General features: G+C 45.2%; 2 protein-coding genes across 2 annotated transcripts in view; both read left to right on the top strand.

The window, feature by feature from the left end:
• LOC146178642 (uncharacterized) overlaps positions 1-4,180 on the top strand; it is a 75,513-nt gene extending 71,333 nt beyond the window's left edge. Inside the window, exon 8 of the mRNA XM_084580010.1 lies at positions 3,891-4,180. Coding sequence (XP_084436136.1) covers positions 3,891-4,082 — 192 coding nt within the window. The 3' untranslated portion in view covers positions 4,083-4,180. The remainder of the gene's footprint in view (positions 1-3,890) is intronic.
• Positions 4,181-7,358: 3,178 nt separating this feature from the next.
• Positions 7,359-25,914, top strand: part of egl (Egl_like_exo domain-containing protein) — a 39,339-nt gene continuing 20,783 nt past the window's right edge. Inside the window, exons 1-4 of the mRNA XM_084578439.1 lie at positions 7,359-8,010; positions 18,581-18,698; positions 19,697-19,906; positions 22,883-23,125. Of these exons, the coding sequence (XP_084434565.1) occupies positions 7,598-8,010; positions 18,581-18,698; positions 19,697-19,906; positions 22,883-23,125 (984 nt within the window). The 5' untranslated portion in view covers positions 7,359-7,597. The remainder of the gene's footprint in view (positions 8,011-18,580; positions 18,699-19,696; positions 19,907-22,882; positions 23,126-25,914) is intronic.

Genomic DNA, 25,914 nt, shown 5'->3' with positions numbered 1-25,914 from the left:
TGCATATAAGTTAAATAGGCAGGGCGACAGTATGCAGCCTTGCCTCACTCCTTTCTCGATCGGAAACCAATCAGTAAGACCATGCCCAGTTCTGACTGTGGCCTCTTGCCCTTCATACAGGCTCCTGAGGAGACAAATGAGGTGAATTGGAACTCCCATCTCTTGGAGAGCTTGCCACAATCTGCTGTGATATACGCAGTCAAACGCTTTCGCATAATCAATAAAGCAGAAGTAGATGGGTTTCTGGAACTCTCTTGCTTTTTCCATGATCCAGCGAAGGTTAGCAATTTGGTCTCTAGTTCCTCTGCTCTTGCGAAATCCAGCTTGCACGTCCGGAAGCTCCCGATCCACATACTGCTGCAGCCTACCTTGGAGGATTTTCAACATCACCTTGCTAGCATGCGAAATAAGCGCGATCGTGCGGTAGTTGGAACAATCTTTGGCACTGCCTTTCTTTGGAATGGGGATGTAAACTGACCTCCTCCAATCCTGTGGCCACTGCAGGGTTGTCCAAATCTTCTAACATAATGTATGCAGAATGTTAACAGCGTCATGGTTGAGGTTTTGAAGCAACTCAGCTGGAATACCATCAATTCCGCTAGCTTTGTTCTTAGCAAGGCTGGCTAAGGCCCATTCAACTTCACACTTCAGGATGCCCGGCTCGAGATCAGTAATCACAACCGTCTTATGTTGGGTTTGCACATTTGGGTCCTTCTTGTACAGTTCTTCTGTGTATTCCTGCCACCTCTTCTTTATCTCTGAGGCTTCAGTGAGGTCCTTGCCTTGTTTGTCCTTTATCACGCCCAGCTTAGCACAGAAGCTTCCTTTGATATCTTTGATTGTCTTAGAGCTCCAGTGTTCCTTAATTGGCTGTTGTCCTCAACTGCTTGTTCAGGAAGGCATTCTTATCTCTCCTTGCTATTTTCTGAAAATCCGCATTGAGAACCTTGTATCCTTCTCTTTCCCCCATAACTTTTGCCATCCTCCTTTCCTCAGCTATTTGAAAAGCCTCTTCAGATAACCAGTTTGCTTTCTTGCATTTATTTTGCTTTGGAACTACATTAGTAGCAACTTCTTGTATTATATCACGAACATCAGTCCACATCTCTTCGGGCTCTCTGTCTTCCAGATCTAATTCTTGAAAACGATTCCTCACTTCCACGGCATATTCTAATGGAATTTGATCCAGATCATACCTGAAAGTCCTTCTAGTTTTCTGGGTTTTCCTCAATCGAAGCTTAATTTTGGCAACAAGAAGCTGATGATCGGTGCCACAATCGGCCCCAGGCCTTGTTTTTACTGCTTGTATAGCGCTTCTCCATCTCTGCCGGCAAAGAATATAATCGCGTCGGTAAAACCCTATTCTAAAACTCGCCGGTCGGCTCGAACGTTGCGCCACGGCACGCTATTTTCTTGGAGGCCCCAAGCCTTGGGTTCCCCTATTCTAAAACTCCCTACTGTCGCTTCGTCTGTCTTTAGTCGCGGAGGCCCCGGCCTCCGTCTCATAGGCCTGCGTGCCGGGTGCGGGGAGTAGGGGGCCTCCTACATCGGTGGAAAAATAAAGTTCATAAAAACAACAACATTAACACAGACCGAGGAGGAAGAAGATTCTAAATGTAAAAATTGCGGCCAAAACGGCACGCTCGATCATATAATATGGCAATGCGCCGATTCCCCAGGCACCGGCATTAACATTGATAGTAGAGAAGCCTGGGAGGTTTGGCTGCGAAGCGGAGATCCCACCGTTCAGCGGCACGCGACTCGCCTGGCGGCTGAGGCCGTGAAGAGTGCTTGTAACATCACCTGACCTCAGCCTGCGGGGCCCTCTTGACACGCTACTCGGCCTGCGTGAAGGGGGCGGGAAATGAAGGGCTTCTTTTCGGTGGAAATAAAGTTTTTATTCATTCATTCATTCATTCACCACTGATTACATCATTTATTTCAAGGTATGGCATAGTACACCACTGATGACGTCATCATTTATTTCAAGGGACGACGCACTACACAAATAATGACGTCATCGTTAATTTCAAGGTACGACATACTACACCACTGATGACGCCATCATTTATTTCAAGGTACGACATACTACACCAATGATGACGTCATCATTTATTTCACCGCATGACATACTACACCAGTGATGTCATCATTTATTTCAAGGTATGACATACTACAGCACTGATGACGTCATCATTTATTTCAAGGCACCATGTACGTACTACACCACTGATGACGTCATCAAACTAAAGCGTTACGGACCGACGGACGAACGGACACGATCGTGACCCTCAGCATGAGCATTAAAGGCTTTCGCCTTAAAACAAGCAGAGTTCCAAAGGCTGATAAAGCTATCTTGATATCATCTTTCGATGCTTGTTCAAGTTTAAGGCAATGCTTGCTGAATGAATGTAACAGGTTTGGTAGGCGAAACTTTATCATCTGCTTGGCGTAATTTGTGCGACATTGAACTTCATTCCTCTTGTCTGGATTACGAGCAAAGTAATGTACTTCATTTCCTTGCAAAGAAAAAAACTGACATTCTTTTAATTTCTTTTTATAGGCTGTAGCTTAGTGATAAGTGTACATATCACATATGGTCATTTTGTCATGTTTCTGAAAAAGCTGCAAAGACGGGTAGTTGTAAGGAACATTAGAAATAAATCTCGACATTTTTTTACATTCGATGTTTTATGCATATAGTTAGGATCATCGTTCTCCCAGACAATATGTCGCAGTACACGCACTCATCCTCAACTTCCCCCGTGCCCATGGAGCACCCGTGCAGCGGCGGAGCTGGTTGCCATGATAACGGCGCATGCGCATTCTGGCTCCGGCTGAACACACTAAACTTGGTTCTGACTAGCGCAGTGTACCTCTCGCTATAAAGTTTTTCACTCATTGCCGTGCTCCCCACCCTCCTTTCCAACAAGACTTGTCGATACGGTGCTTCGGCTTGCGAACTGGGGCTTCCCCGAAATCCTTGTTCTCTTTCATGCCCTGTAGCCATCTTCTTCTTGAATAGGGCAAACTGTTTGGCTAGTTTGTTTTACATCTGTTTATGCAGCGCGTAGCAGTACGAGGACAGATAACGGAGAAACATGCAGGACAAGCAAGCGCTGGACAAGCGTTCCCTGCATTGCGCCGCTATCAGCAAGCGATGCCACCTAGACCAACCTCATGCATTGAAAGACTAGAAGTACTTCACAGAAACGATATAAAACAATTGTTTTATTTTAATGACACTGAGTTATGTTTTCTTTAGATAGTGTGATGGTGAGCAGAAATGTATTACTATTTATGGAAAAACCTGATGGTTTAGAAAAGATGGCGGCTCCGTTAAAAACAAATAATGATTAATGAACGGTACGCAATGGAATCTTGCTGTGAAGATCTAGACTGCGTTTTCAATAGCGATGACAGAAGTGCTGTTGGATATTGCTACTACTACTCCTTTTCTCCTACTGCGCAAAATAAGGTGGTAAACGAGCAGCCTTAATTGATTTAGTCTGGTTTTAGGCAAGTAAGTAGGTGCTTTCTGATAATTCGATGCAGTTAAAGCAGCTGAGAATATATCATGTAGATGCTAAAATAAAAGCATAAAAGAACTGAACTAAAAGATGTTTGTTTCTTTTTGTATAATATACTGTACCTCTGTGGCATTAATGACGCGGGATAGGAGTGAAAGTGGCACCGTAGTTCCAATTGTGCGGTGCACAATAAGAAAGCTAAAGTTGGCCCGAATTCCAAATTTTCTACTATGCTATGCTTGACAATTGGCGATGAGTTGAAGATAACTGCATAATATTAAATTCACTTGAATAGACGACTGTATGAATGAGAGTATACCCTATACGCTTCCTTGAGTCATGCTCTTTACGTCTTTGCAGATGCGGAAGTTTGTGATGCCTCTGGACGACAAGGTCTTCAAACGCATCGGGTGGGCCTTGTTCGACGTGGCTTACGAAGTGTTCGACAAAGACCGCTGCACCGTCAAGAACATCATTAATGAGAACTTCCCGCGACTTACCGTCGCCAACAAGATACTCAACGAGAATAGGAACCGAAGATTCGACATATAAGCAACGTGTGGATGGACACTAAGTGCCGATGGGCACTGGACAATATTTGGGTATTTCGTGCTAATATAAGTAGCCTCTTAGCATCCCTCTGGGCCGTAATTCCACAAACATGATAATTACGATCCACACAGATGTTTTAGGCATATAATTAAAACCTGTGTCAAGGTCAAAAAAAAAAAATGTCCCTGTGTTCGCGTTCTGATCGGCACAAGAACATATTCGGTGCCATATAAAGCACTTCTTGTCAGCAATATAGATTGTCAGAGAGCGAGGGAAACCGAAAATTCCGAGGAAGCCTAATACGCACCTTGTGAATCAGTGATTATTTAAAGGGACACTGCAGCACTTTTTGCTGAAATCGAGATTTTAATGGCTTATAACAGTTTCTCACGCCGCGAACTCGACTATCTAATTAAATTTAGGCAGAAACAAGCCCCAATTGTCTTTTTTATTTTTTTAGGTAAAATATGCGAGCAGCACTGCCGGCACCTCGAGACACGCCGCGGACCGCGCCGCCGCATGCGATTGGTCGAGCTGTCGTGACGCCGTCGTGAGGACCCGAGACGCTGCCGATATGCACCCTGCGCTGCGCGGCATAAAGATCGCAACTGCCACAGCTCTCTGCGACGTTATAAAAGCTGTTGCGGCACGCTAAAGTGACTATCTGGGTCTCGTCGTATATATACGCACCAGATAGGGCCGCAAACGACGAATGTGCTGCTCAACTTGGCTGCTCATCGGCAATGATGATATGGTCTCTTGACGTCAAGCAAACCTCCGATCAACCAGTGCACGACCGTTTCATCCGTCAACCTGCCTGCGGCTTTTGTGTTTTTTTCGTGCCATTGGTGTCGCCGATGCCTTTTGGGTACCATATATGGGACATGTGATTCATTCAGGATAGTACTTTTGATCGGTGATGTGCATTAGAGTACAGCCAAGACGTCATAACTAGCAGGCTGGTTAACTAAGAATACAGAGTTACCTTTCCAGTTAGGTTCTTTAGCGCGAGAAACTTCATGGCCGCACTGGGGCGAAAACGAAACTATAGTGTTCTAGTGAGCGGCCGCAGGCGGAGCTAGCCTCGCTTACGTATTAGGGTGCGCGTTACACAGCGGTGAGCTCTTTCAGCAGAGCTCGTGTGGGAACGACGAGCGGATGATCGCATTCCATAGGCTGCAAAACCGCTGGACAACGCGGGCTGGTAGGTAGTAACATTCACTGCGGCCAATGTCCGCGGAAAACACCCGCGGCATCCTTGGTCCACCGCTCAGCTTCGCTTTCGCTTTTACGTGGTCTCGAAACTCCTTGTCCTTCAGCACTGTTTGATTTCCTTTCGACATTTGATTTTGAACTGATTTGTATAATACCTAAAGAAGTATAGACACCAAAGTTTTGTGGCTTTCTTCTTTTTAATGATGCGCAAGAAATTCCTGTATATGAATCAACACCTCATTCTCGCCTACGAAGGCTGAATAAGTTTTCTTGCCAGTTTCGGTTTCGGTTTCAGCAGCCGAAAGATGGCTGTGCCGTGCCGTCATAATCGTCTAGGCCACGCGCGGCAGGCAAAAACAGCACTTTTTGTAATTCGTGCCCTTGAGGCAGGCTGGCTTTAGTGCTCTGGTGAGTTGAAACGACACACGAACGATTATATCACTGTTTTATTCACCCCTCACGTGACCTATATGACTTGACGTCACAGGCTGTTGAACCAAAACCGAAACTGGCGAGAAAAGAAATTATTCAGCGGCCGTAGGCGAATATCACGATCGATGTGGTCCGTGTACAGTAATGTCTTACGCATCATTAAAGAATATAGATCACGAACACAAATTTTAAGTGTCTATATTCCTTTAAGACGACCTTGAAGCTCTCCAGTAAACAAAGCGCCTTACAGCAATTATAAAAAAGAATATTAGTCGATCACGGCCGCTGTATTTTCAAGCACAGTGGTTTCAAGTTGTTAGCTGTAATCTGGTGTAGGTGACCATTGCTGCACGAAATGCAGAAGGAAGAGGTTTTCTAACATGAATCACCCCCTTCTTAAAAGCTGTGGAAAGTCCTGGTCGGAATATGCTGTACAAGTTTATACGACCAAGTTATTTCAATTAAGGCTCACTCCTTGATGTCGTGTCGCCTGTTCAGGTTTGCATAGTAGTGTCCGTTTACATGTTACGCATGCTTTCCTATTATCCAGTTGTGCTGGTATTCAAAGTTTAGTCCTTCAGGCTGCAAATGTCGTATATTCGTTCCAAATGAACACCTAGAACTAATCGCAGATGCAACTTTCAATTTCCAACTAATTAAAACTGTGTATTTTGGACCAGCTAGATCAAAAGTTAATTCCGATTGAGAACCAGTTTAAATAGAATTTCAATTTCAGTGGTCATGCTATTCCAATTAGAGCCTCCAACATGTTCCAAAAGCACAATTGCTGATCGCCAGCGGCTCTCATTAAAGTTGTGCATACATAAGCAAGAGGCTTCCGCGTGACGTGCGATGTCGGTGCACGTTAAAGATCGCCAGGTGGTCGAAATTACTCCGCAGCCTCCATTGCGGAGGCGAAACGAAGAGGCGTCCGTGTGCTGTGCGATGTCAGCGCACGTTAATCTCCAGGTGGTCGAAATTACTCCGTAGCCCTCCACTACGGCTCCTCTTTCTCTCTTTCCACTTTAACTCCCGCCTTCCTCCCTTCCTTCATGGCGCGGTTCAGGTGTCCACAGACACAAGTGTGACCAATACTGCGCCTTTCCCTTCCTGTAAACCAATTATTATTATTATTATTATTATTATTATTATTATTATTATTATTATTATTATTATTCCATTGCGGCAACCTTTCTCTTTTTCCGCTTTCACACCTACCTTCCTCCTTTTCCCCTACGTCGCGGTTCATGTGTACTGTTCTAGTACAAGGGTACACAGAAGAAGTGAGAGATACTGCGCCTTCCCTTTCCTGTAAACTAATTATATTATTATTTTCTTCAGGTGGAAAACAAAGTTTAACCCAAAAAGTTGTCTTTCTTTCTTTTTTTTTTTTTTTTTTGCCCGCAGCTACCGCAGCATCACAATCTCCGCAAGTACTTTGAAGTTTTGGTTTCTTGTTTTGGCTATTTCGTTAGATAACTTATCTTGCTAACAATAGCTCCTAATGTTGTTTTAAAACAGAGATATAATGCTATTTCATAGTAGGCACTATATTCATAGAGTGTCCTAGGATGGGCTGCTTTCGAATCCCAAAACCCAAACCCAAGCCACGCCATCATCATCGCCAACTGGTGTCACGTGGGAAGGCTGGGTTTTGCAAGATGGCGACGCCTTGAGTATGTGGTGCTTCGTCAGCTGATACGGACTCGCCAATTCGGACCTCTAAAATCCAGCAACGAAGAGCCCCGATTCGACCCGAAATTCAGCGGCGCCCATGCGAAGCCCCGCGGCGCCCCCGGCGAGCCTCGGCGCGCAGTCGTCGCCATAACGGCGACTCCGAAGAGCCCTCCCCTCCCTCGGGGAACAAGATGGACAGCCGCGACTACGACCACACGAAAAACATGACGCTGATGTTCTTCTTGGACCGGCTTATGGACAAGGGCCAGCCGCGGACACTGCACGACCTGTCGTGCCAGTTCGGCACCAAGGGCTTCACCAAGGAGATGCGCCAAATCGCCGGCGGCAGCCAGTCGGGGCTGCGCAAGTTTCTGCAGCAGTACCCGTTTCTTTTCACTATCGACGGAGACCAGGTGTCGGTGACGAGTTTCGAGGGCGACAGCGGGGGCAATTCGCCCCAGCGCGATTACGTACAAGAGGCCATCGACTACTTCCGTGCCAAGCTGGAGCAGTACGGCAACGCCGAGGTGCCCATCAAGTCTCTGCTCGGACACCGGTCGCAGGCGACGCCCGAGATCAGGCACGTCTCCGGGCAGCACGGAAGGTAAGAGCATCTCTGCTCCAGCTGTGCTTCGATACGAGTAAAAAAACAAAACAAGCCGTCACATCGGCATCGTTCTGTGCTTGTCGTGCCGGTTGCCACTCTGGACGACGGCGGGATTTCATCGACCACGTCGGCGCAAAAGCGAGCGAAGGGCCTTCCGCCGGTGCTCCGACATGTGCCGCATTCCGCGACACACTTGCCGTCTTTTTCCCCTTGTCGTGCGCGGTGCCCCAGAGGGAAGGCCGCGCGTCTTCGCTGTGCCGAAAAAAAAAAAAGAAAAACTTGCCAGAAAGCGTTAACGAGCGCGAGCTCTTTTCAGTCCCATTGTGGGCAGCGTTTTTATGAAAGCACCAAATTCTCTCCTGTGCGGCGTGAAAACTACCCTTGCACGGCCGCCAGAAAAGTAGACTGGCCGCGCAGCCCGCGGTTCACGCTTCCACTGTTCTGTTTTTTGTTTGTTGTTGTTTTTTCTTGCTAGAGCGCTAATGTCACGGATTTCTGGGGTGGCTCGAACCTACGGCGACTGTTCTCTCACGTGTAGTCATCTCTATGCAGAGCGCCTTTTGCGCAGCGCCTTAGGGAAAGTCTACTGTGCGTTAAGCATGATTCGATGACGAAATCCGAACTGCTGTTGACAGCGAAGGACATTCAGTACCTTTAGGCTATTTGACTTCATTTTAGAACACTTGCGCTTGGGAAATGATATTCATGTGAAATCCGCCCGCTACGGCTTATTTCCTGGATGGCTTAATTTTTAAATAAACTTTTAATAGGGTCATTTCATTATTGGATGGGAAAAAGTCGCGCTTCCCAAGTGATTATTTCGGTCCCGTCCCCGCATTACCGCATAAGAACCTGTCATTATGTAATAAGTGATTACATAACAATTTAGAACATTTGAGGCACTCACAGTTCTCAGACTTGAAAAAAAAAAAAAAAAATGAAACACATTGAATAGAGTCGTATCAGAGCCACCGTGAAACATGAAGATGGACATTTTAGAAACAATTTCGGACATTCAGTTTGCATGTTTTTTTTAAATACTAACACGTTTCATTGCATTTGTAAGCATTATTACACTTTGGATACAAGAGATCTGAAAATGTTCAAATCTCGTCCGCATGGATGTCATGGGCAGTTACTGAATCAACAGGGACGCTCAGGCAGACTCGCTTGGCCTCTTTTTTTTTTTCTTAGTGCCGTTGACTTAAACGGTGATTTATCTTTCCGCTTACATTATCAAAACAGTACAAGGAGGCCAGCTTGCCTGGAATGCATCACACAATGCTTGTTTGAGATATTAATCTGGATTCCTGCACGTGTTCGCCTCTGAGAAGACTTACTGCTATGTATTAGCACCCTCAACTGCAATTAGTCATTGCATTGCTGCGGTGAGATGGGGTGCTTTTTTGTCCTTGCCCGCCGACAAGTTCTGTGCCGCTTTGGTTTCAAGATATTCAGGTTGTGTTTAGTGCTTGGTTCAGAAGCTGCTTCTGTTGTCCTGCCCACCTACAGAGCAAGGCTTTGCGAGGTGTCTTTTATGTGCTTATTTATTAACCTTCAGGGCCAGGCGCATAAGAAGGGAGGGCAGTTACCTTTGACAAGAAGTATATGAACGAATGTAATGGATGTTATAAAAACTAATTCTCTCCATAGAGTTCTGTAGTATTACCTAGAGTGAAAAATCTAATTGGGGTTGCACTTCATCCAACATGCTGTGGTGCAGGAATTTCAACATGAGGTTTCATATTTGGCTTGGTTATTATTGGGCACCAAACGTCGATTCAGCCTTAAACGTATGGCTCTTCTTGAGGCAAAACTCAAAGAAACGTGAAAATGTCATACCAGCCTAGCATCAGAGGTAAGGAACGCACTGTTAAAATGTAATCTGCACACACAGGAGGGCATTGTGGTGTAGCTATCGATTCTGAGGAATGATCAGTGATATTGGTTGAACACTAGCCACCGCAAATATGAAACCATTATCCTCCATCTACTCATGATGAAGTGCTCACTAATTTTCTGAAAAGAGGGCTGGTTCTCACTGAAGACTGCTATTTTTGTTAACATGATGGAGAGGTCCGGAAGGTCTGTACTGTAGGTATTGTGTTACATGTGTCTGTGAAGTTTGCATATTGTGGGGTGGTGATGCAGTGTAGGAAATGGACTTTTATTTCTGACAAAGTTTTAAGGACAAATAAAGCTTTTTAGCTTTTTCATTGATGCACTTGCATAACATTTAAAACAATATAGGATAAAATGTGCAGCAACATTCTGCATCAGTTCTAATGTCATAGTTATTTACTCTTTTTGTTTTTAGATCTCATGAATGCATTTCTGCCACTTAGTAGACATGAAATTTTGTAATGCAGAACTTCAGTGAAGGCAGGGATTATAAAACCTACTACAGTGGGCTACATTGTTAGCCTTGTTGGTTACATACTAAGTATGTTCAAGGTACTTCTTTTTCATCAGTGCAGACTGGAACTCATTACCTGGGGCTACTCGATCATTTCTACTTTGATTGATTGGTTTTGGTTTGATGTCATGTGATTTAACCTCCCAAAATGACTCAAGCTGTCAGTGCCGCTGTCATAATGCCTGCGGTACTTTGAAGTCCACTGACATTGCAGAGTATATGGACATCTTACGTTTTGCATCTATTGAAGAATGGCCGCTGTGGCCGGTATTGCAGTAAAATTATTCAGAAACCATGCTGTGGTAGTGCTGAAACGATTAGGTTTGATTAAGGTTGCACGGAAATTTGAGCTGATTGGTTATCTTCATCACTTTTACCAGCGCTGCGACAGGAGACAGGGAACAAGAAGAGACGTCTCTTCTTGTTCCCTGTCGCAGCGCTGGTAAAAGGTGAAGGTCGCATATTTTAGTTACTTGCAGTAAACACTTACGAGATAGAGCAATAACTTGTTGCTGAGGTTTCTCATACCCTTCTGAATAATTAAACAATCTTCCTGATTTTTCACTGCAGGTACTGCACTGAACTGTTGAATGTTTAATGAAAAATTTTAGCTGGTATGAATAAACAGCAGGTACCTTTTTTTTTTTTTTTTGACGTGGCATTTTGCAGTTGTAGCAAGGTGAAAGATAAAACTTCACCGATATGGAAGGGTGTAGTTAAATATAGGAGGTGGGGTTAGCCTAAATAGTATTTGATGTATTAAAAAAAATGTAAATGTCATTTACATCTTTGGTTATCCAGGAGATGTCATATTTCCTTGGGATCGTCGTATTTTCTCTGTGTGTCTATTGCGTTTCTGTTTGAAAGCTGTTATCATATAGCAGAAATGGAGCCCTCGACTTGTCCAATTAACAGAAACATTGGTTGGTTGTTGATAGGGCAATTATGTTGATGTTGGTTGATAATTTAGAAGGCAAATCGTTAGGAAAGCAATTGTTTTCTTTGTTCAAATGTCATTACATAATTATATGAAATATAATATGTGCTTTTCCACAATAGGCACTACTTGGTGTTATCATTTCTCCTTAATATGACCTTGCTGATTTGATGGCAGAGATGGGAATATTGTTTAAGATATACCACTAATTTTGAACAGAACATCCAGAAAATCCCTTTAATAAGGTTTCAGTAAATATACAAAATTTGATAATTTCTTCAGTGATTGCTGCAATATCAGATAATATTGTTGCGTGGTGGCATGACAAGCGATGGAACACGGTGACACAACAGAAACAGAACAACGGGATGGCATGACGATTAAATATGCTTTAATGGCCAGTGGGCCTAGCGCGAGCGCTCCGCCCCGCACCACTGCCCGCTTCATCTTCATAGCATTACCTGGGGCCACCGAGCGATCGTCACAATCGATTGCTAGAAATCCAATGCATCACGTGACGATGAACACAGACACAGGATTGGGACATGAAACGCTGGACACCACAATGAATGCGAAGATGGGAAGAATGCTTGCACTGGAGCATCAAGTCCAATATTCATCGTTTGCCAAAGGCCAAGGCTCATGGACATGCTGAATGGCTTGGGCGGGGGTGCGGTCTTTGCTCGAGTGGTCGTGAGGTTGCTTCGTCGTGGGGTCGGTAGGGTCGGCTTTGGGCTCTTCCTGGTCATCGTGTGTTGTGGTCAGGGCTGGGGAAGAGGCTGGGGACAGCGGCTGGTCGGGTAAAAAGGGCTGGGGCAGAGCTGGGCGGCGATCTTCACGGGCTTACGGGCTTTCGGCAGATGGACCTGCCGTACTGTTGGCTTTGACGGTGCAAGGCGAGGATGGGGATGAACCGCACCTCCACCAAATGTTACGTGGTGGCATGACAAGCGATGGAACACGGCGACACAACAGAAACAGAACGACTTAATGACATGACGATGAAATATGCTTTAATGGTCAGTGGGCCTGGCGCGAGCACTCCGCCCGCGCCACTGCCCGCTTCGTCATCTTTGTAGCAATATAATCATGTTAAAAACACTTTACGAGGTTTGTTTTTATTTATTTATATATCCATTGGGGATTTTAGCAGGGTTTTTCTTTCTGGCCTCATTCTTCTGTAATGTTGAAGCAACCGTGGACCCATTAAAATTTAGTGTTTCTTTTAAGACATGCTGACTGCACAAGTCCTTTGATAGTGTATCTGTCTTCTAGTCATCTTTGAAAAAAAAAATACGGGCAATTTGCATAGTTAATAAATTGTGAAGTAGTTGTGTAGCACTGCTTATCCCTGCTATACCTTTCCATTGCTCGCAGTCGTGCAGCCCGTCGTCCTTGAGTTTCCACTGCACATTTGTTCCTCTGAGCATCGCTCAGTGTCTTGAGCAGTTTCCGGAGCATGCTCAGCATGTTTCCTCATTCTTTGTGCTTCTAGATACTTGCACCATTTAGCTGCGATATCAGAATCGGTAGACTCACGATCCCGCTGCCTTCGTAACCATTGTACGTCGAGCACGACGATCCTGCGCCGCAGTGCCAGACGGCCCGGCCTTATCCATTGCGCTGCGTCCTCAGCTTTCCTTACACCATCTTCAGAAATGAGCGAAAACAGGCACACTGTACCCCTTTGAAACACACTTCCATGCGGCCGAATGGTCTGGGGTGGGATCATAGAGGGAGAGAAAGAGGGAAACGCGCTTGAAGGCGAGCACCAGTTAAGGCACGGAGGTGAGCACAAACTGCTTCACGACGTGGCAAGTAGCTCGGAGCCGAGATGCAGGGAGCACCGTGCGTGAATGTCTGCTGTTCATGAAGGCTGAGGAGGGACTGATGTGAGGGGAGAGCTGCTGAAGTTGAGGACGCACGAGCGACTTCTCACTCCGGATTAACACGTGCTTGTGCAACGCTGCCCAGTGATGGCCTCCACGCCGTAACAGACATGCTTCTCTCTCAATGTACTCTCTCACTGGGTGCATCTATGCGGCCGCTCTGCCCCCTCACTGTTAAGTCGCGTGATGCGGGCTTTGCCACTTTCCCTTCCTTCTCTTCAAGCTCACAGGGAGACGGATAGAGAAAGAGAGAGAGCAGCTTTTGCTGCTGTTGTGCGATCACTCCGTCACCTGATTGCTGAGCCGCGTGACGCATGTGTCGCCACCTTACCTTTCTCCACTTCAAGTTCACTAAAAGTGAGAGAGTGAGGGGCTTCAGACAGACTTGGGCAAAATCCGTGATTGCGGCTAGTAGTGCTATGCACTAAAATACAGTTGGCGCTAAACCCACTAAACTGAATGATATTAATGCAAAAGCATTACTTCGCTATGTTCACAGATTTCTGTCTGCAGACCGCATCCACAGACTACGTCAGCAAAATTGTGTCCGCAGCAGTTGTGAGTAATTGAGAAGTGATAGAGGTTAATGAGTGGTGTCAATCGATAGAGGGTCACATAACATTGTGTCCAAAAAAATAATTAGGCCAATAAGTTAATTAGGTATTAATTGGCGGCAAAAATGTAAAACTAAAGGCAAAATGGTCTCATTAACCAATGGCTTGGCACCACATTTGAATGTATCAAATGCTAAAATAGTTAATTAAATCAGTCATAAAGATGACATCAAGGATGTGATGCCACGCAACCTGAAGTCGAGCCAAAAGAGGGCATAGGAAGAGATTGGCACGCAATTTGAAATTACTAAAGACTAAAGTAGTAACCAGAAGTAGAGCCAAAAAAGGGTATAGGAATGGATTGGCGTGCAATTTGAAAGTACCGAAGACAAAAATGGGTAAACAAGAAGTAAATTAATGTGACATAGAGGATGTGATGTCACTCAACCGGAAGTAGAGCCGAAAAAGGGCATGGGAAGGGAATGGCATGAATTCGAAAGTAAGTGAATTAAGTGACTAGAAGCTACAAACAGCCGTATCCGTGCTTTCGCATTTCTCCGATGCAGATTCTGCAGTGCTCTTTAATTTTTTTTCTCAACGTAGTTACCTCTTTTGTTAGGGTTTGTTAGTTTCCTCTCGTAATGAATTGGCCTTTGAGCAATGCTTGTGTTATAAAGAAGTTAGTGGCTCAGGTTTAAATATACCACTTGCCTGCCAACTGCGTGTGCTGGATGCAGCTAGGCATGGTCGCAACCGTTTCCTAATGCATAATGGTATCCTCTGTCTGTCACTGTCTTGTGATGGAAAAACGAAGACAAAAATGCCATTGTAGCTCATACTATTCCTGTGTGTGGTTATTACCTTGCAAGAAAGCTTTGCAATCATGCACTGCTTCATGAAACAACTTATGGCACATCATGTAATGAATGTAGGTGAGCATGCTTACATGGCATTTTGCATCCGTCGGAGAATTATATATATGGCAATTATATTAGGGGACAGTCTAATATTCCATGAATGCACTCTTGCACCTTCGTACAACTTCCACACTCATTAAAGCTTGCTACAAGGATTGCATTAAAAACACATTCCTTGGCCATGAAGGAGTTGGCTGCATTCTGTACACAGCAAAACGACTCCGGGCAATAGTTACACACATAAATAAATCTTCCATTTTGTTTTCCTAACAGTTATAAGTGTACTATCTAGATGCATTTTATTTTGATAAAAGTTTTTCTTATTGTTGTCATGTGTAGATTTAGCTTTGGTAGGTCTGCACCAACCAATTTTGTAGGAGCCTAGACAGTGAGTGTGCAAAGATCATTCCTTAGGTAATAGGTTGAGCACTGTTGCTGCTACTGCGGTCAGGTTGATTTCCATTTGTTTCCAAGCTTCTAGCACTAGCGACGGAAGGCTAAATTGTTTCAATGGCCTGTTCTTATGTCCTACTAATCACATCTGTAATGCGTTTGTTTTGTGAGGTCAAATTTTAAAAGGAATTTCGCATGCATGGCAAGTCGTTTCATAGCTGCTTGGAACTCCTATATTAACTTTCACTCCTCCAAGCATTTCTGAGTCTAATCATTGGTTAAGGAATGCTCTTTTGCTGCTCTACTGTGATGGCTTTGTGGGTAGGCTGCTTAACTGCTGAGCCTAGGGACATGCATTTGAACCTGGCTGCATCGTCTACATTTTGGCAAAGGTAAAAAGAAAATCACCTCTGTGCGATGTCAGTTCATGTCAGAGAATGTCAGGTGGTTTAAATTAACCGGAGCCTTCCACTATAGCATTCCTCATAGGCTAAGTCATTTTGTGATGTTAAACCCTATAAGACGAAAACCTAAGCTTGGTTATCCCGTTTATATCATCCTTGTTGTTTGTTGCTATTTTTTGGTGGCTTGAATGGTGCAGTGAATGCACAGGGATATTTTTGAGAGTTTGAAACAGTGTGGATGTTTGTTCTGTTTTTCAGAGGCAGTGTTTCCTTTAGCGATATTCATAGAGTCCTAGGGCCAATATTATACTTTATATAGACATAGCACGACAATATAGTTGTTGAAAAGCGCTCACATGTGGAATGGCTTAATATGTCTGTGCATGGTCACAGCAGTAAACATGAACAACCTCTTGTTTTTACCTTACAAGGAATATATGCTCAGCTGCATTGGAAGCAAGTTGGAACTCGAGCGACGTGCCACTTGCACCATTCTCATGCATACTAAGGCTGAAGTCAGTGCTATGGCAGCAACTTAAATCTTATGTGATGCAGGATTTGGTGAGGCTGGATGAGGCCAAGGCATTCTGCGACTCATTTAGGAAGAAAGTCTCTTCAGTGAAACTGCTTACTGTCAGGGGTGTTCCCTTCAGCCTCAAAGGAACTGCAAGAGATCACTATGGTAGCAAGTTTTGGCTGGCTGATGGTGCATCATAATAAGCACTTGCTTTAGTGATAGGGCTTGCTTTAATGATAGGTTTACAGCTAAGGGTTCATTCGTTGTTCGTTCCCTCGTGAAGAAGACCACTAGGTCGTGAAGAGTGAAATTGCACTCCCACAGGAGGCCCATAATATTGTGAGAGTGAATGGGATAGATATGTGTTCAGCTTTTACTTCTGAATTGTCGGCAATGGCTGGAAAAGAGTGCGTATTGGTGCAGCAAAACTTGAAGGCTAACAGGCTGAGAACAGTTGGTGGAAAAGGAAATGGCATTACGGGAAGGAAGCTCCGTGAATTAGAGGGGTGCCTTCCCTGATAAGAAAAGGAAGAGATGCCCATCAGCACAGCTTGTAGTGTAGAGGGCTGACACTTGATGTAATTAATAAAGAGAAAGCAATTTAATAAAAGGAAAGGTGGAGAGGTCGGGCCAGGGGTAAAGAGACCCTGATCTATTACTAATTGATCTAATTGATGAAAACCGTTCGTGAAAGGTGCAGGGAGAAAACAGTGAGAAACGAAGAATAGGACCTTCAATGCAAATGTGGACAGCACAGCAGGCTATGGAAGGCAGAAAGAAGGGTAGGATCATGGAAGAAACGGCATGTTGTGACATCGTAGTTGAAATTGGGAAGAGAAAATGGGCATGGACTGTGCATACGCAGTGCAAAGGCAATAAAACCGATTAGTCTTTATTCCATGCACGTTAAAGAACCCCAGGTGGTCTAAATTTCCGGAATCCTCCACTACGGCGTTTCTCATAGCCTGAGTCGCTTTGAGACGTTTAAACCCCACAAACCAACCATCTTTATTTCGTGGGAAGAGAGGCAGAACAGGGGTCTGGAATGTATTAGGTGGGCGGATGATGTTGAGAGAAGGTTGAAGATTCTGATAGCAAGATGACCTTTGTAGATTTGCCTACAGTGCTCATGTAAGTGTTGAGACACCAGAAGAGGAGCAGTGTAACTGAGGATGGTTAAGTGGAGGGACTAGTCGACGGCCATGACCGGCTCGATAACAGGAGTTGACAAGGTTAAAGGTCTTGCCGCATACTCAAAAAGCTTCGTGATAGTTATGGTATTGTATTGTGATAGTGCGTACGGGCAGAGGCTCTTTATTTTTCTTTCCTTTTGCATGCCTCAGCATAATATATGTGATAGTGCGTAGAAATGCGTTTCATTAAGGTGCAGTTATCTTGTACAAGCACAGAATGATTTGAAAATCTGGCTTCATGACTGTGTGGGCAGTAAAGTCTTCTTTTAGCCAAGGCCTGCCGTTAGGGCAGAGCAAACCATGCATTTTGGCTACTTCAAAGTTGTACAACCAAGTTCACTAGCACAGATAAGTCGTGTGGCACTGTTCGATCGCCTGTGCTACTAATAATGATAGGTTAATTTGCCTGGTTCAACTAGTGTTGCATAAAATGCCCATGAGCACTCCTCATTTCAGTAGTGCATTACAAACTATTTTTGAGGAAGGTTAGCAAGTGGGTGAAATGAAATAAAAATATAAATAAATTGTTTTTCTTTTTTTTTGGTAAATTGCAGGCTTCTTTGCAGCCTTTACTTCTCTGCAGTATTTAGGCCAACTTGCATTAATGCAGCTTTAATTATTATACCATTGGTTTATTACTACTGCTATAACTTACTACTGCTCAGTGGTAAAGGCGTTCAGCTACGTTCCAGTAGAGGCAAAATGCAAGGTGCTTATCCCGGCCTCGGCGGCCGCTTTTCGATGGAGGCGAAAAGCAAGGTGTCCGTGGGCTGTGCGATGTCAGTGCACGTTAAAGAACCCCAGGTGGTTGAAATTTCCGGAGTCCTTCACTACGGCGTCTCTCATAGCCTGAGTCGCTGTGGGACGTTAAACCCCGTTAACCAACCAAAATGCAAGGTGCTCATCTACTGTATGGTGTTGGCGCTTTTTAACGAGCCCCAGATGGTCAAAATTTGCTCTCCACTTGGCCTCCCTCATAGCACACATCTCTTTTGGACGTTGAACTCTCTAAACCAGGCCTTTTCTGTAATAGTCTTACCACACGTTCAAATACTTGGCAAACAAAAACTTATCAGTACCCCCTGTGTTTGTGTGAACTCTGTAACAGCCACTGGCGTGGCTTCGAGGTGCCATTAGCAGCATTTAGTATCTGTGGATATATATTGCCTTTATGCAGCCACGTTTCAGTCGCCACCACGTGTAAGCTCTGCTGACCTCATGAGTGAGTGTATTGGTTTTTGGACCAGACACTGATTGGATGAATCTGCGATTGTGCAACAGGTTTGAGAACTGGCTTACGAGCTGCTTATATGCTGTATAAAAGAAGTGTCTTCTTCTTCCGTGCAGGGAGTTCCGGGACTTCTTGGCCAAGCACTCGGACGTGTTTGTAGTGAAGGAGGAGCACGTGGTGTTGCGGAGTGTCCTTCAGAATGCTGCCCAGGGGGACGGCCAGGCAGTGGTCAAGGTACATGTGAAAGCTGTGTTTGGCGTGCTGCGGGGCCATACCACTCGGTTTGGCTCATTGCCTGTGTTCAGTGCCGTCATTCATGCATCAGTGTTACTTCTTTTTGTTTGTGCCTGCTGATTGGGAATATGTTATAACTGCTGCTGCCTGAAACTGTGAACAATGTAGCCCGTCTACAAGTGCTGGAAACCAAGTGTTTGGGAAGAGGTGCGGATGTCGTAAACTTTAAACAAGGTTTGTGTTCTATTCTGCTGATACTGTCTGTGCTCAATGCCTGTGTAGTTCTTGTGCAGTCTGGAAACTTGCTGGCAAACCTGGCGTATGAAGGAACATGGGCATTCCTGGCATGTGAAGAAATAAATGCCTGTATTTTTTACCACATACAAGTTACTGAACTCAAGTTACTGACATTCTAGCAGAAATCAAGAAAAAAAAATTGGCATGGGCACGACATATAGTGCAAAGAGAGGATAACCGATGGTCGCTTAGGGTAACAAACTGGATTCCATGGGAAGGAAAGTGTAGCAGGGGGCGGCAGAATGTTAGGTGGGCAGAAGAGGTTAAGAAGTTCGCAGGGGTCAAGTGGATGCAGCTAGCACAGAACCGGGTTAATTGAAGAAATATGGGAGAGGCCTTCGCCCTGCAGTGGGTATAGTCAGGCTGATAATTATGATGATGACAGCTGAAGCGAGACATTTGGTACTAGCTGTAGCCTGAACATGTTAAAGTTTTTTTAATAGGCTAACTCTGTAACTAGGGAGATAAGTTCGTGGCCTGCTGGTGTGCGAGCTCCTCCATCAACTCCTGACCTTGAAATGCATAGATAGCCACAACATTGGCGTCAGAACAGTGAGATAGAATGAGAGGTTGTGGGACCCAGAGAGAAGTGAGGAAAGCTTGTAAATGATGCATAAGGTATGACTGCGAATGGATCACCATGTGGTTAGTACCTGCAACCGATAAGCAACTGTGAAAGAAATGACTGCGTGTGCCGACAGGTGGCAGAGGAAGCCCCCCTGGACTCTGGGCTGCGTGACCAGCTGACGTCCATCTTTGAGGGATTCCTGCGGTCGCGGGGTGGTTCGGCCAGCCTGGAGGCCCTGCACGGTCACCTGACCTCACGCTTCAGCCGCGACACTTACTCGCGCATGGTGCAGAGCCCCCAGGACCTGTCGGCCTTTCTGCGCATGAACACACACCGCTTCCAGGTGGGAGACACTTTCTCACGTGAAGAAATTTAAAAATAAAAATGGAAGTAGCTTTTTTGATGGCTCATCGGTCACAGTGCTCGACTGCCGACGGCAAGGATGTGGGATCAAATCTTTTCGATGAGGGCGAAAAGCAAGGTGTCCAGGTGCTGTGCGATGCAAGTGCACGTTAAAGAACCTCAGATGGTTGGAATTTCTCGAGCCCTCCATTATATGGCATCTCCCATAGCCTCGTTTTGGGATGTTAAATCCTATATGCCAAACCAAACCAGAAATAACTTCTCTGGCAAGATTCTAATGAGCCTTGACAGTGCTCATACGAAGATTGTGAAAAGAAGCAATAAAGAAATCCATCCAGAAGGTTTAGCAAAGCCGTTGTATTACATAATGTCGCATGACATAAGTTATCGCATTCAAGTTCAGCAGCTCTAAAATGCAGGCTATCTGCTCTTTTTGATTTTGGCATTTTTTGATATGGTAATACAAAAATTGAAGCAACCTCTTGAAACAGAGACCAGGAAGCACAAAAAAACCTGTGCAGGTTCTGCCTTGCATCCATAATGGGTCTCTCAACGTCACTAAGTATCTAGGGAATGGTAATGTTCATGTTGTTCCCATTTTTTTTTCCCCCATGCAGTTGAAAATTTTGATGAAGTCAGACATGTCACCAATTGCGCAGTAAAAATTGGAGCTAGTAGTTCATCAAGTCAAGCTCCTTAATTGTGCATCAGTGCTCTTTAGCCTGCAGTTTCGTTTACACAGGACTTCTAAAAAGCAGTGCTCCTGATTTTTTTTCTCAATCGCACTTCATTTCTTAGAGTACATTTTTGCGGCATAGCTAGTGTAAATCATTGATTTTTCAAAACTGCACCTAAAAGAAAAGCAGGAAGAAAGGTAAGAAACACATATGCACTACGTTATTGTACTCTCTTAGCTTCATTGTTTATTTATTTATCTTTGCACAGTTTTTAGATGAACTGTTCATTCAGTTTTGTGAAATTCACAAGTATTACAGCTCCAACCTTCCCAACCTTTTATTATTTGTCAATGTAATCTCACTCAGCTTGTTTGGCTTTGTGTCATTAGCGGATTTCTTTGTAGAAGCTTTCTTCTTTCACGGTGCTAGCGTGGCCAACAGGCCATGTTAGCGCATTCTCTCAAAACAGCCTAAAAACAAATGAAGACGAATTTAGCTGGTCTCTGCTTCCCCATCCTTTTTACTGTCCTGATTTGTCAGCATCTGATTTTTATCTGTTGGCGTCAATTTGGTCGAGACTGCAGTGAAAACTAATATAGATCTAGCAGATATGTAGTAGCTATAAAATGGAATTTTGTAAGTTTTGAATTAACATGTTTGTTAAAAGAAAATGAAGAGCGTTACTTTTTGACACCTCTCGTTCATAGGGCTAACTAGTCGCTGTTTCACTGAACATGCAAACGCGCACTGGGGGAATTAGGCATAACAACCAAGGGGGTCTTTTTGTGGATCACGGCAAAATCTACAAACAATGCCGCCCAGTTGTAGATGCATTTTTTTTTTTTGAAAATAGAGAAGGCAATATAGAATGAGGAGTAGTCAAAGCTTATTTTATTTAGAAAAGCTGGAGACAAGTGCGCAAGTGCGCCTGTAATTCTCGGCAATGTGGATACCGCTTTTCTCAGTGTTTTTTTTGTGTTTCAAGTTTTTTTTTATGTATTTTCATATTTCTTGTTCTTTTTACTTGTTTTCTACTCTGTTACATGTCTTTCCTTCCTGATTTTTGTGACCTGGGACATTTTCCTGTGGGTTACAAGTTCTCACGTGCACCTGTTGTCATTTTTCACATTGGTCAGGCTTCACTGTTCAGTGCTTGGCTCACGATTGAGCATTCACTTTATTGGCCTTTCATTGCTTTGGGCATGTGTGCATGCGCTATGTGCGACTGAATTTACATTGCAGTTGTTGATTTTGTTTTGATACCCTTGTTTAGTCTTGGGACTCTCTCCGCTAGGTTTTTTTTTTTCACAGGTGGTGTGCTTTCTGGTGCTGACTTTTTATTTTAGCCTGTGTGCAGTGATGCTCAGAGCATGTGCTCCTATAGGGTTCTCGTAGTTTCTGTATCAAGTTTTGATGATAGGCCTTCATGATATGGCTTGGTGATATAAATGGGTGGATTAGAGCGAACTATACCTTCATTTGCAAGTGGGCTTGGTCCTATTATCTTCATGCATGTCGTGCCTGTCTCTATTGCATCATCCTTGGAATCAGTTATAGCTGTGAACCAATTATGTAGCTCAAACCAAACTATATATGTAGAAAAAGAGGGCAAATGTTTCAGGCAAGGCAATTCTAACTGCTTTTGACGCATTCAGAAGAGCAATGCTTATTCGTTGCATTGTAGAAGTTATGGGAACAAGTGCTTTTAATTGCATTCTTCTCCATCCTTGTAAGACTTTCTCATTTGCTGCTTGGTGCCACTGCTTAACAAGAAAGAAGTATCACACAACAAAGTGTGCTTTTTAAATATGCTGCCAGCCACTGTCAAAATGCCAACAAAATCACTCCATCTGTCCTGTGTGACTGCCTTTGAGAGGAACGGGACCAAGGCAGGGACAGGTGAGGAGAGTCCTGGAACCATGCTGTGCTGGAAGAAAAGGTTGCGTGTTAGAGTTCGTTAACCGTAGCAGTTACAAAACGGCATCTGTAAAGTTGGCCATTTCCAATGACCACTTTGTCGCAAGGAGACACTGTTGCTGCTCGTCATTGTCGGCTCTTAATTTACATCTGGGATATGTGCATTTTTGTTATGGCATTGGCTTATCAGTTATTTCAGAGCCATTTAGCTGGAACACTGATTACTTTAATGCCTGTAGTCACTGTAACACTTTGCTGACTGCCCCCAAGCTCTCGCCCAGTGGGAGGGCCCAGTTTCAGCACACCTGGGCCCTTCGAGCAGTCACAGCAGGCATGACGATGAAGCTGCTGTGGTGGTGCAGGTGCAGGCGAACGTGGTGACCCTATTGGAGCGCCAGCCGCTGGCGGAGGCTGCACCAATGCCACGGGTGGCACCGCCTACCACTGGGGGAGGGAGCAGCATCCAGCAGCGGCTCAAGACGCACATCCTCAAGGCAGTGGCCGACAACTCGGCCATGGACCACAAGATGGCCAGCGTCAACTCGGCACGCGAGCAGGACCAGGCACTGGGCGACATGCTGCGCGGCGTCCGCGTCATCACCAAGGTCTCTCTCTCTCCACCACTCTGTGTGGGGCAATGTCCCGCACCGGCATCCGTGTGCCGTGCAATGTCAATACAGGTTAAAGAACCCCAGGCGGCTGAAATTTCCAGAGCCCTTCTTTGTGGTGTCTCTCATAGCCTGAGTCACTTTGAGACATTAAACTCTATAAGCCAAATCAAACCAACCTGATGGGAGACGTCAGTCATGGTGTAATCAGATACACATCAGTATTAAATCGGCGGCAGTGACAGACCTGGGACTGTATGCACTGGACGAGCGTGAAAATCTATAGCTCAGAAAGCTTGATTATTGGCCCAGAGCCTTCACATAGTACTGGCTGTTGAGGTGTGTGCATAATTAAACTTCTGTTAGTTTTATTGCGAAAACAATACTACTCTAGGTTTCGAGCCTTTAGCATGGCAAGGCCGCACCAGTGTGACGCTGTGATGTCACACCCCACCTGAGACTAGGGTTAGAGCTGGGCTACCAACTCAAGCGGTCAGTGTAGCGCGCTCACAGCCACAGCGCAGCGTGTGAAGTCACACTCCAAATGACACAAAAGCGAGAGATGGGCTGGCAGGAGCTGCCAACTTGGGTCTCTCGTTTCACATAGGACGATTATGTCAAAATCAGCTTGCTAGGAACCTGGCATTCACGTTACCCCTATAGGCCATTAAGGCACATTCATACAGCTTGGTTAAAGCGGGGCTTTATATGTGGGCTGAGGAAGAAGAAAAAGAGAAGAAGAACGCTCGGTCACCCGCAGCTAATGCTTTCACTCAGTACCGTATACACGCGTGTAATGGCCGCACTTTTTTTTCCGAGATTGCGGTGAAAATCGGAGTGCGGCAATTACATGAGAAAAAAGACAGCGAAAAAATGTATTTGCGGTGGTACTTGCCTTTATTATTGTCAAAAAACTCCTCGTCCTCCTCCCCTAAACTCGTCGGGATTGCTCGTCCCGTGTCCAAAACATCGCTCCTCGTCGTCGTCGTCCTCCTCCGAACTCATCGGGAGTTCAGGCTCGTCCTTGTCCCAGATGTCCCAGATCCCTGTCACCTTGAAACTTTTTATCACAGTCTCGAACGAAACCGTGGCCCACGCTTCGAGTATCCAGTGGCAAACGGCCACAAGCGATGCCCATTTCAGTCAGCCGGTTGGAGTCTTCTGGTGGAGGGCCGTTGCCATTCACTCACTGTACGCACGGCAAAATCCACACTTAAAAGGGCGGTTTACGGAGACGTCCAGCGGCTGAAGCAACGCGGTCATGCCTCCAGGTATGACGGCCAAGTCCGTGTTAGATGCACGGAGCTGTTGCCTCACGCTCTCTGTCAGGGGCCCCTAAAGCTGTCTAGGACGAGTAGAGAACGCGTCGCAAGATTAGCCCCTGGTCCCTTCTACCAAACACTTCAACCAGTCTGTCACCAGCTTATCCGTCATCCATCCTTTGTCCTGCGCACGAACAAAGATGCCATCAGGGAATTTCTCCGCAGGTAGATGTTTCCGCTTAAAAACTACGTAAGGCGGTAGTTTTCGTCCATTTGCTGTGATGCAAAGCATGACCGTGCATTGCTGCCTTTCGCTCCCCGATGTAAGCACACGCAAGCTCTTCTTCCCCTTCGCCTCGACTGTCACATTCTGGGGTGTGTCAAACCAAACCGGTGTTTGATCGGCGTTACCAATCTGAGAGAGAAGGTGCTCATGTTCTCTGCGCTTGTTGATAACAAACTTGTGGAACTGCAGAAGCTTCTCACCATACTCCTCGGGTAGACGTTGACACATCGTCGTGCGACGGCGAATGGACAGGTTTTTCCGCTTCATGAAGCGTGAAATCCACCCATTGCTGGCTTTAAACACGGTAGCCGCAATCCCCTTGTTGCGTGCAATGTCTAGCGCTTTCATGCGCAACATCTCAGTCGAAACAGCAAAGCCGTTGCGCCGCGTCTCCGTCACATACTCTAGAAGTGAGTCTTGAACTTCCGGAAACATGCTCTGCTTCCCTCGGAAAGCGCGTCTCTAAACATTTGTTTTTCTGAGGGCATCTTCTTGGGAGCACCATCGCCGTACACATTTTTCGTCAATGCCGAACTTTCGTCTAGCCGCTCTTTTTCCTTCTTCTTTTGCGTAGTGAATCACTTTCAGCTTAAAGTGAGCGGTATAACTAACATATTTTCCCATCGAGGAAAAAGAAAATCTTCAGCTCACGAGCACAGAACAAATCAGGGTAGCGATGCGTTCCGATTGCGAGATCGCACGTGATATGCTTCGGGCGATCGAGGAAATGGCTGTAAAACGGAGGAGCGAACAGACTTAGATTGGATTGGATTGGATTTGCTGGCCTCACCCTTTGTAACGGGCGGGCATCGCTGCAGCTAGGAGCGCCCCCTTTGTAACGGAGGTGGTGGCCGCTGCCCCCATGCTCGACTTTTTTTTTCCTCAAATATTTTGTTCTTAATTCTTATTGGCAATTCTACTTCTAACTTTACGCTTCATTTTGGCTTTCACTTGATTTTTGGTTCCCACCTGGCGGCAGTAACCACAAAACGTTCCATATTTCTTGCACCGCACAGTAGACGGCACTGCCCAACTTCCTGAAACTCATGGTGCTGCTTTTACTCGGGAAAATTTTTAAAAGTTTTTTTTCCCAATTTTCTTTCTAAAGTTTGGGGTGCGGCCATTACACGCGTGTATACGGTATTTGGTTCAGCAACGTTGATCCTTTGTAATTTTTTTGATATGGTTTGCTATTTGATTCAATTTGTACAGCTCTTTCATGATTCAAACTATTTGAA

This window comes from Amblyomma maculatum, chromosome 9, assembly GCF_055883805.1.
Source record: "Amblyomma maculatum isolate TAMU_Amacu chromosome 9, ASM5588380v1, whole genome shotgun sequence".
NCBI lineage: Eukaryota > Metazoa > Arthropoda > Arachnida > Ixodida > Ixodidae > Amblyomma > Amblyomma maculatum.
The sequence above is the reverse complement of the archived record's forward strand: the minus strand, read 5'-3'. Positions and strand labels throughout refer to the sequence as shown.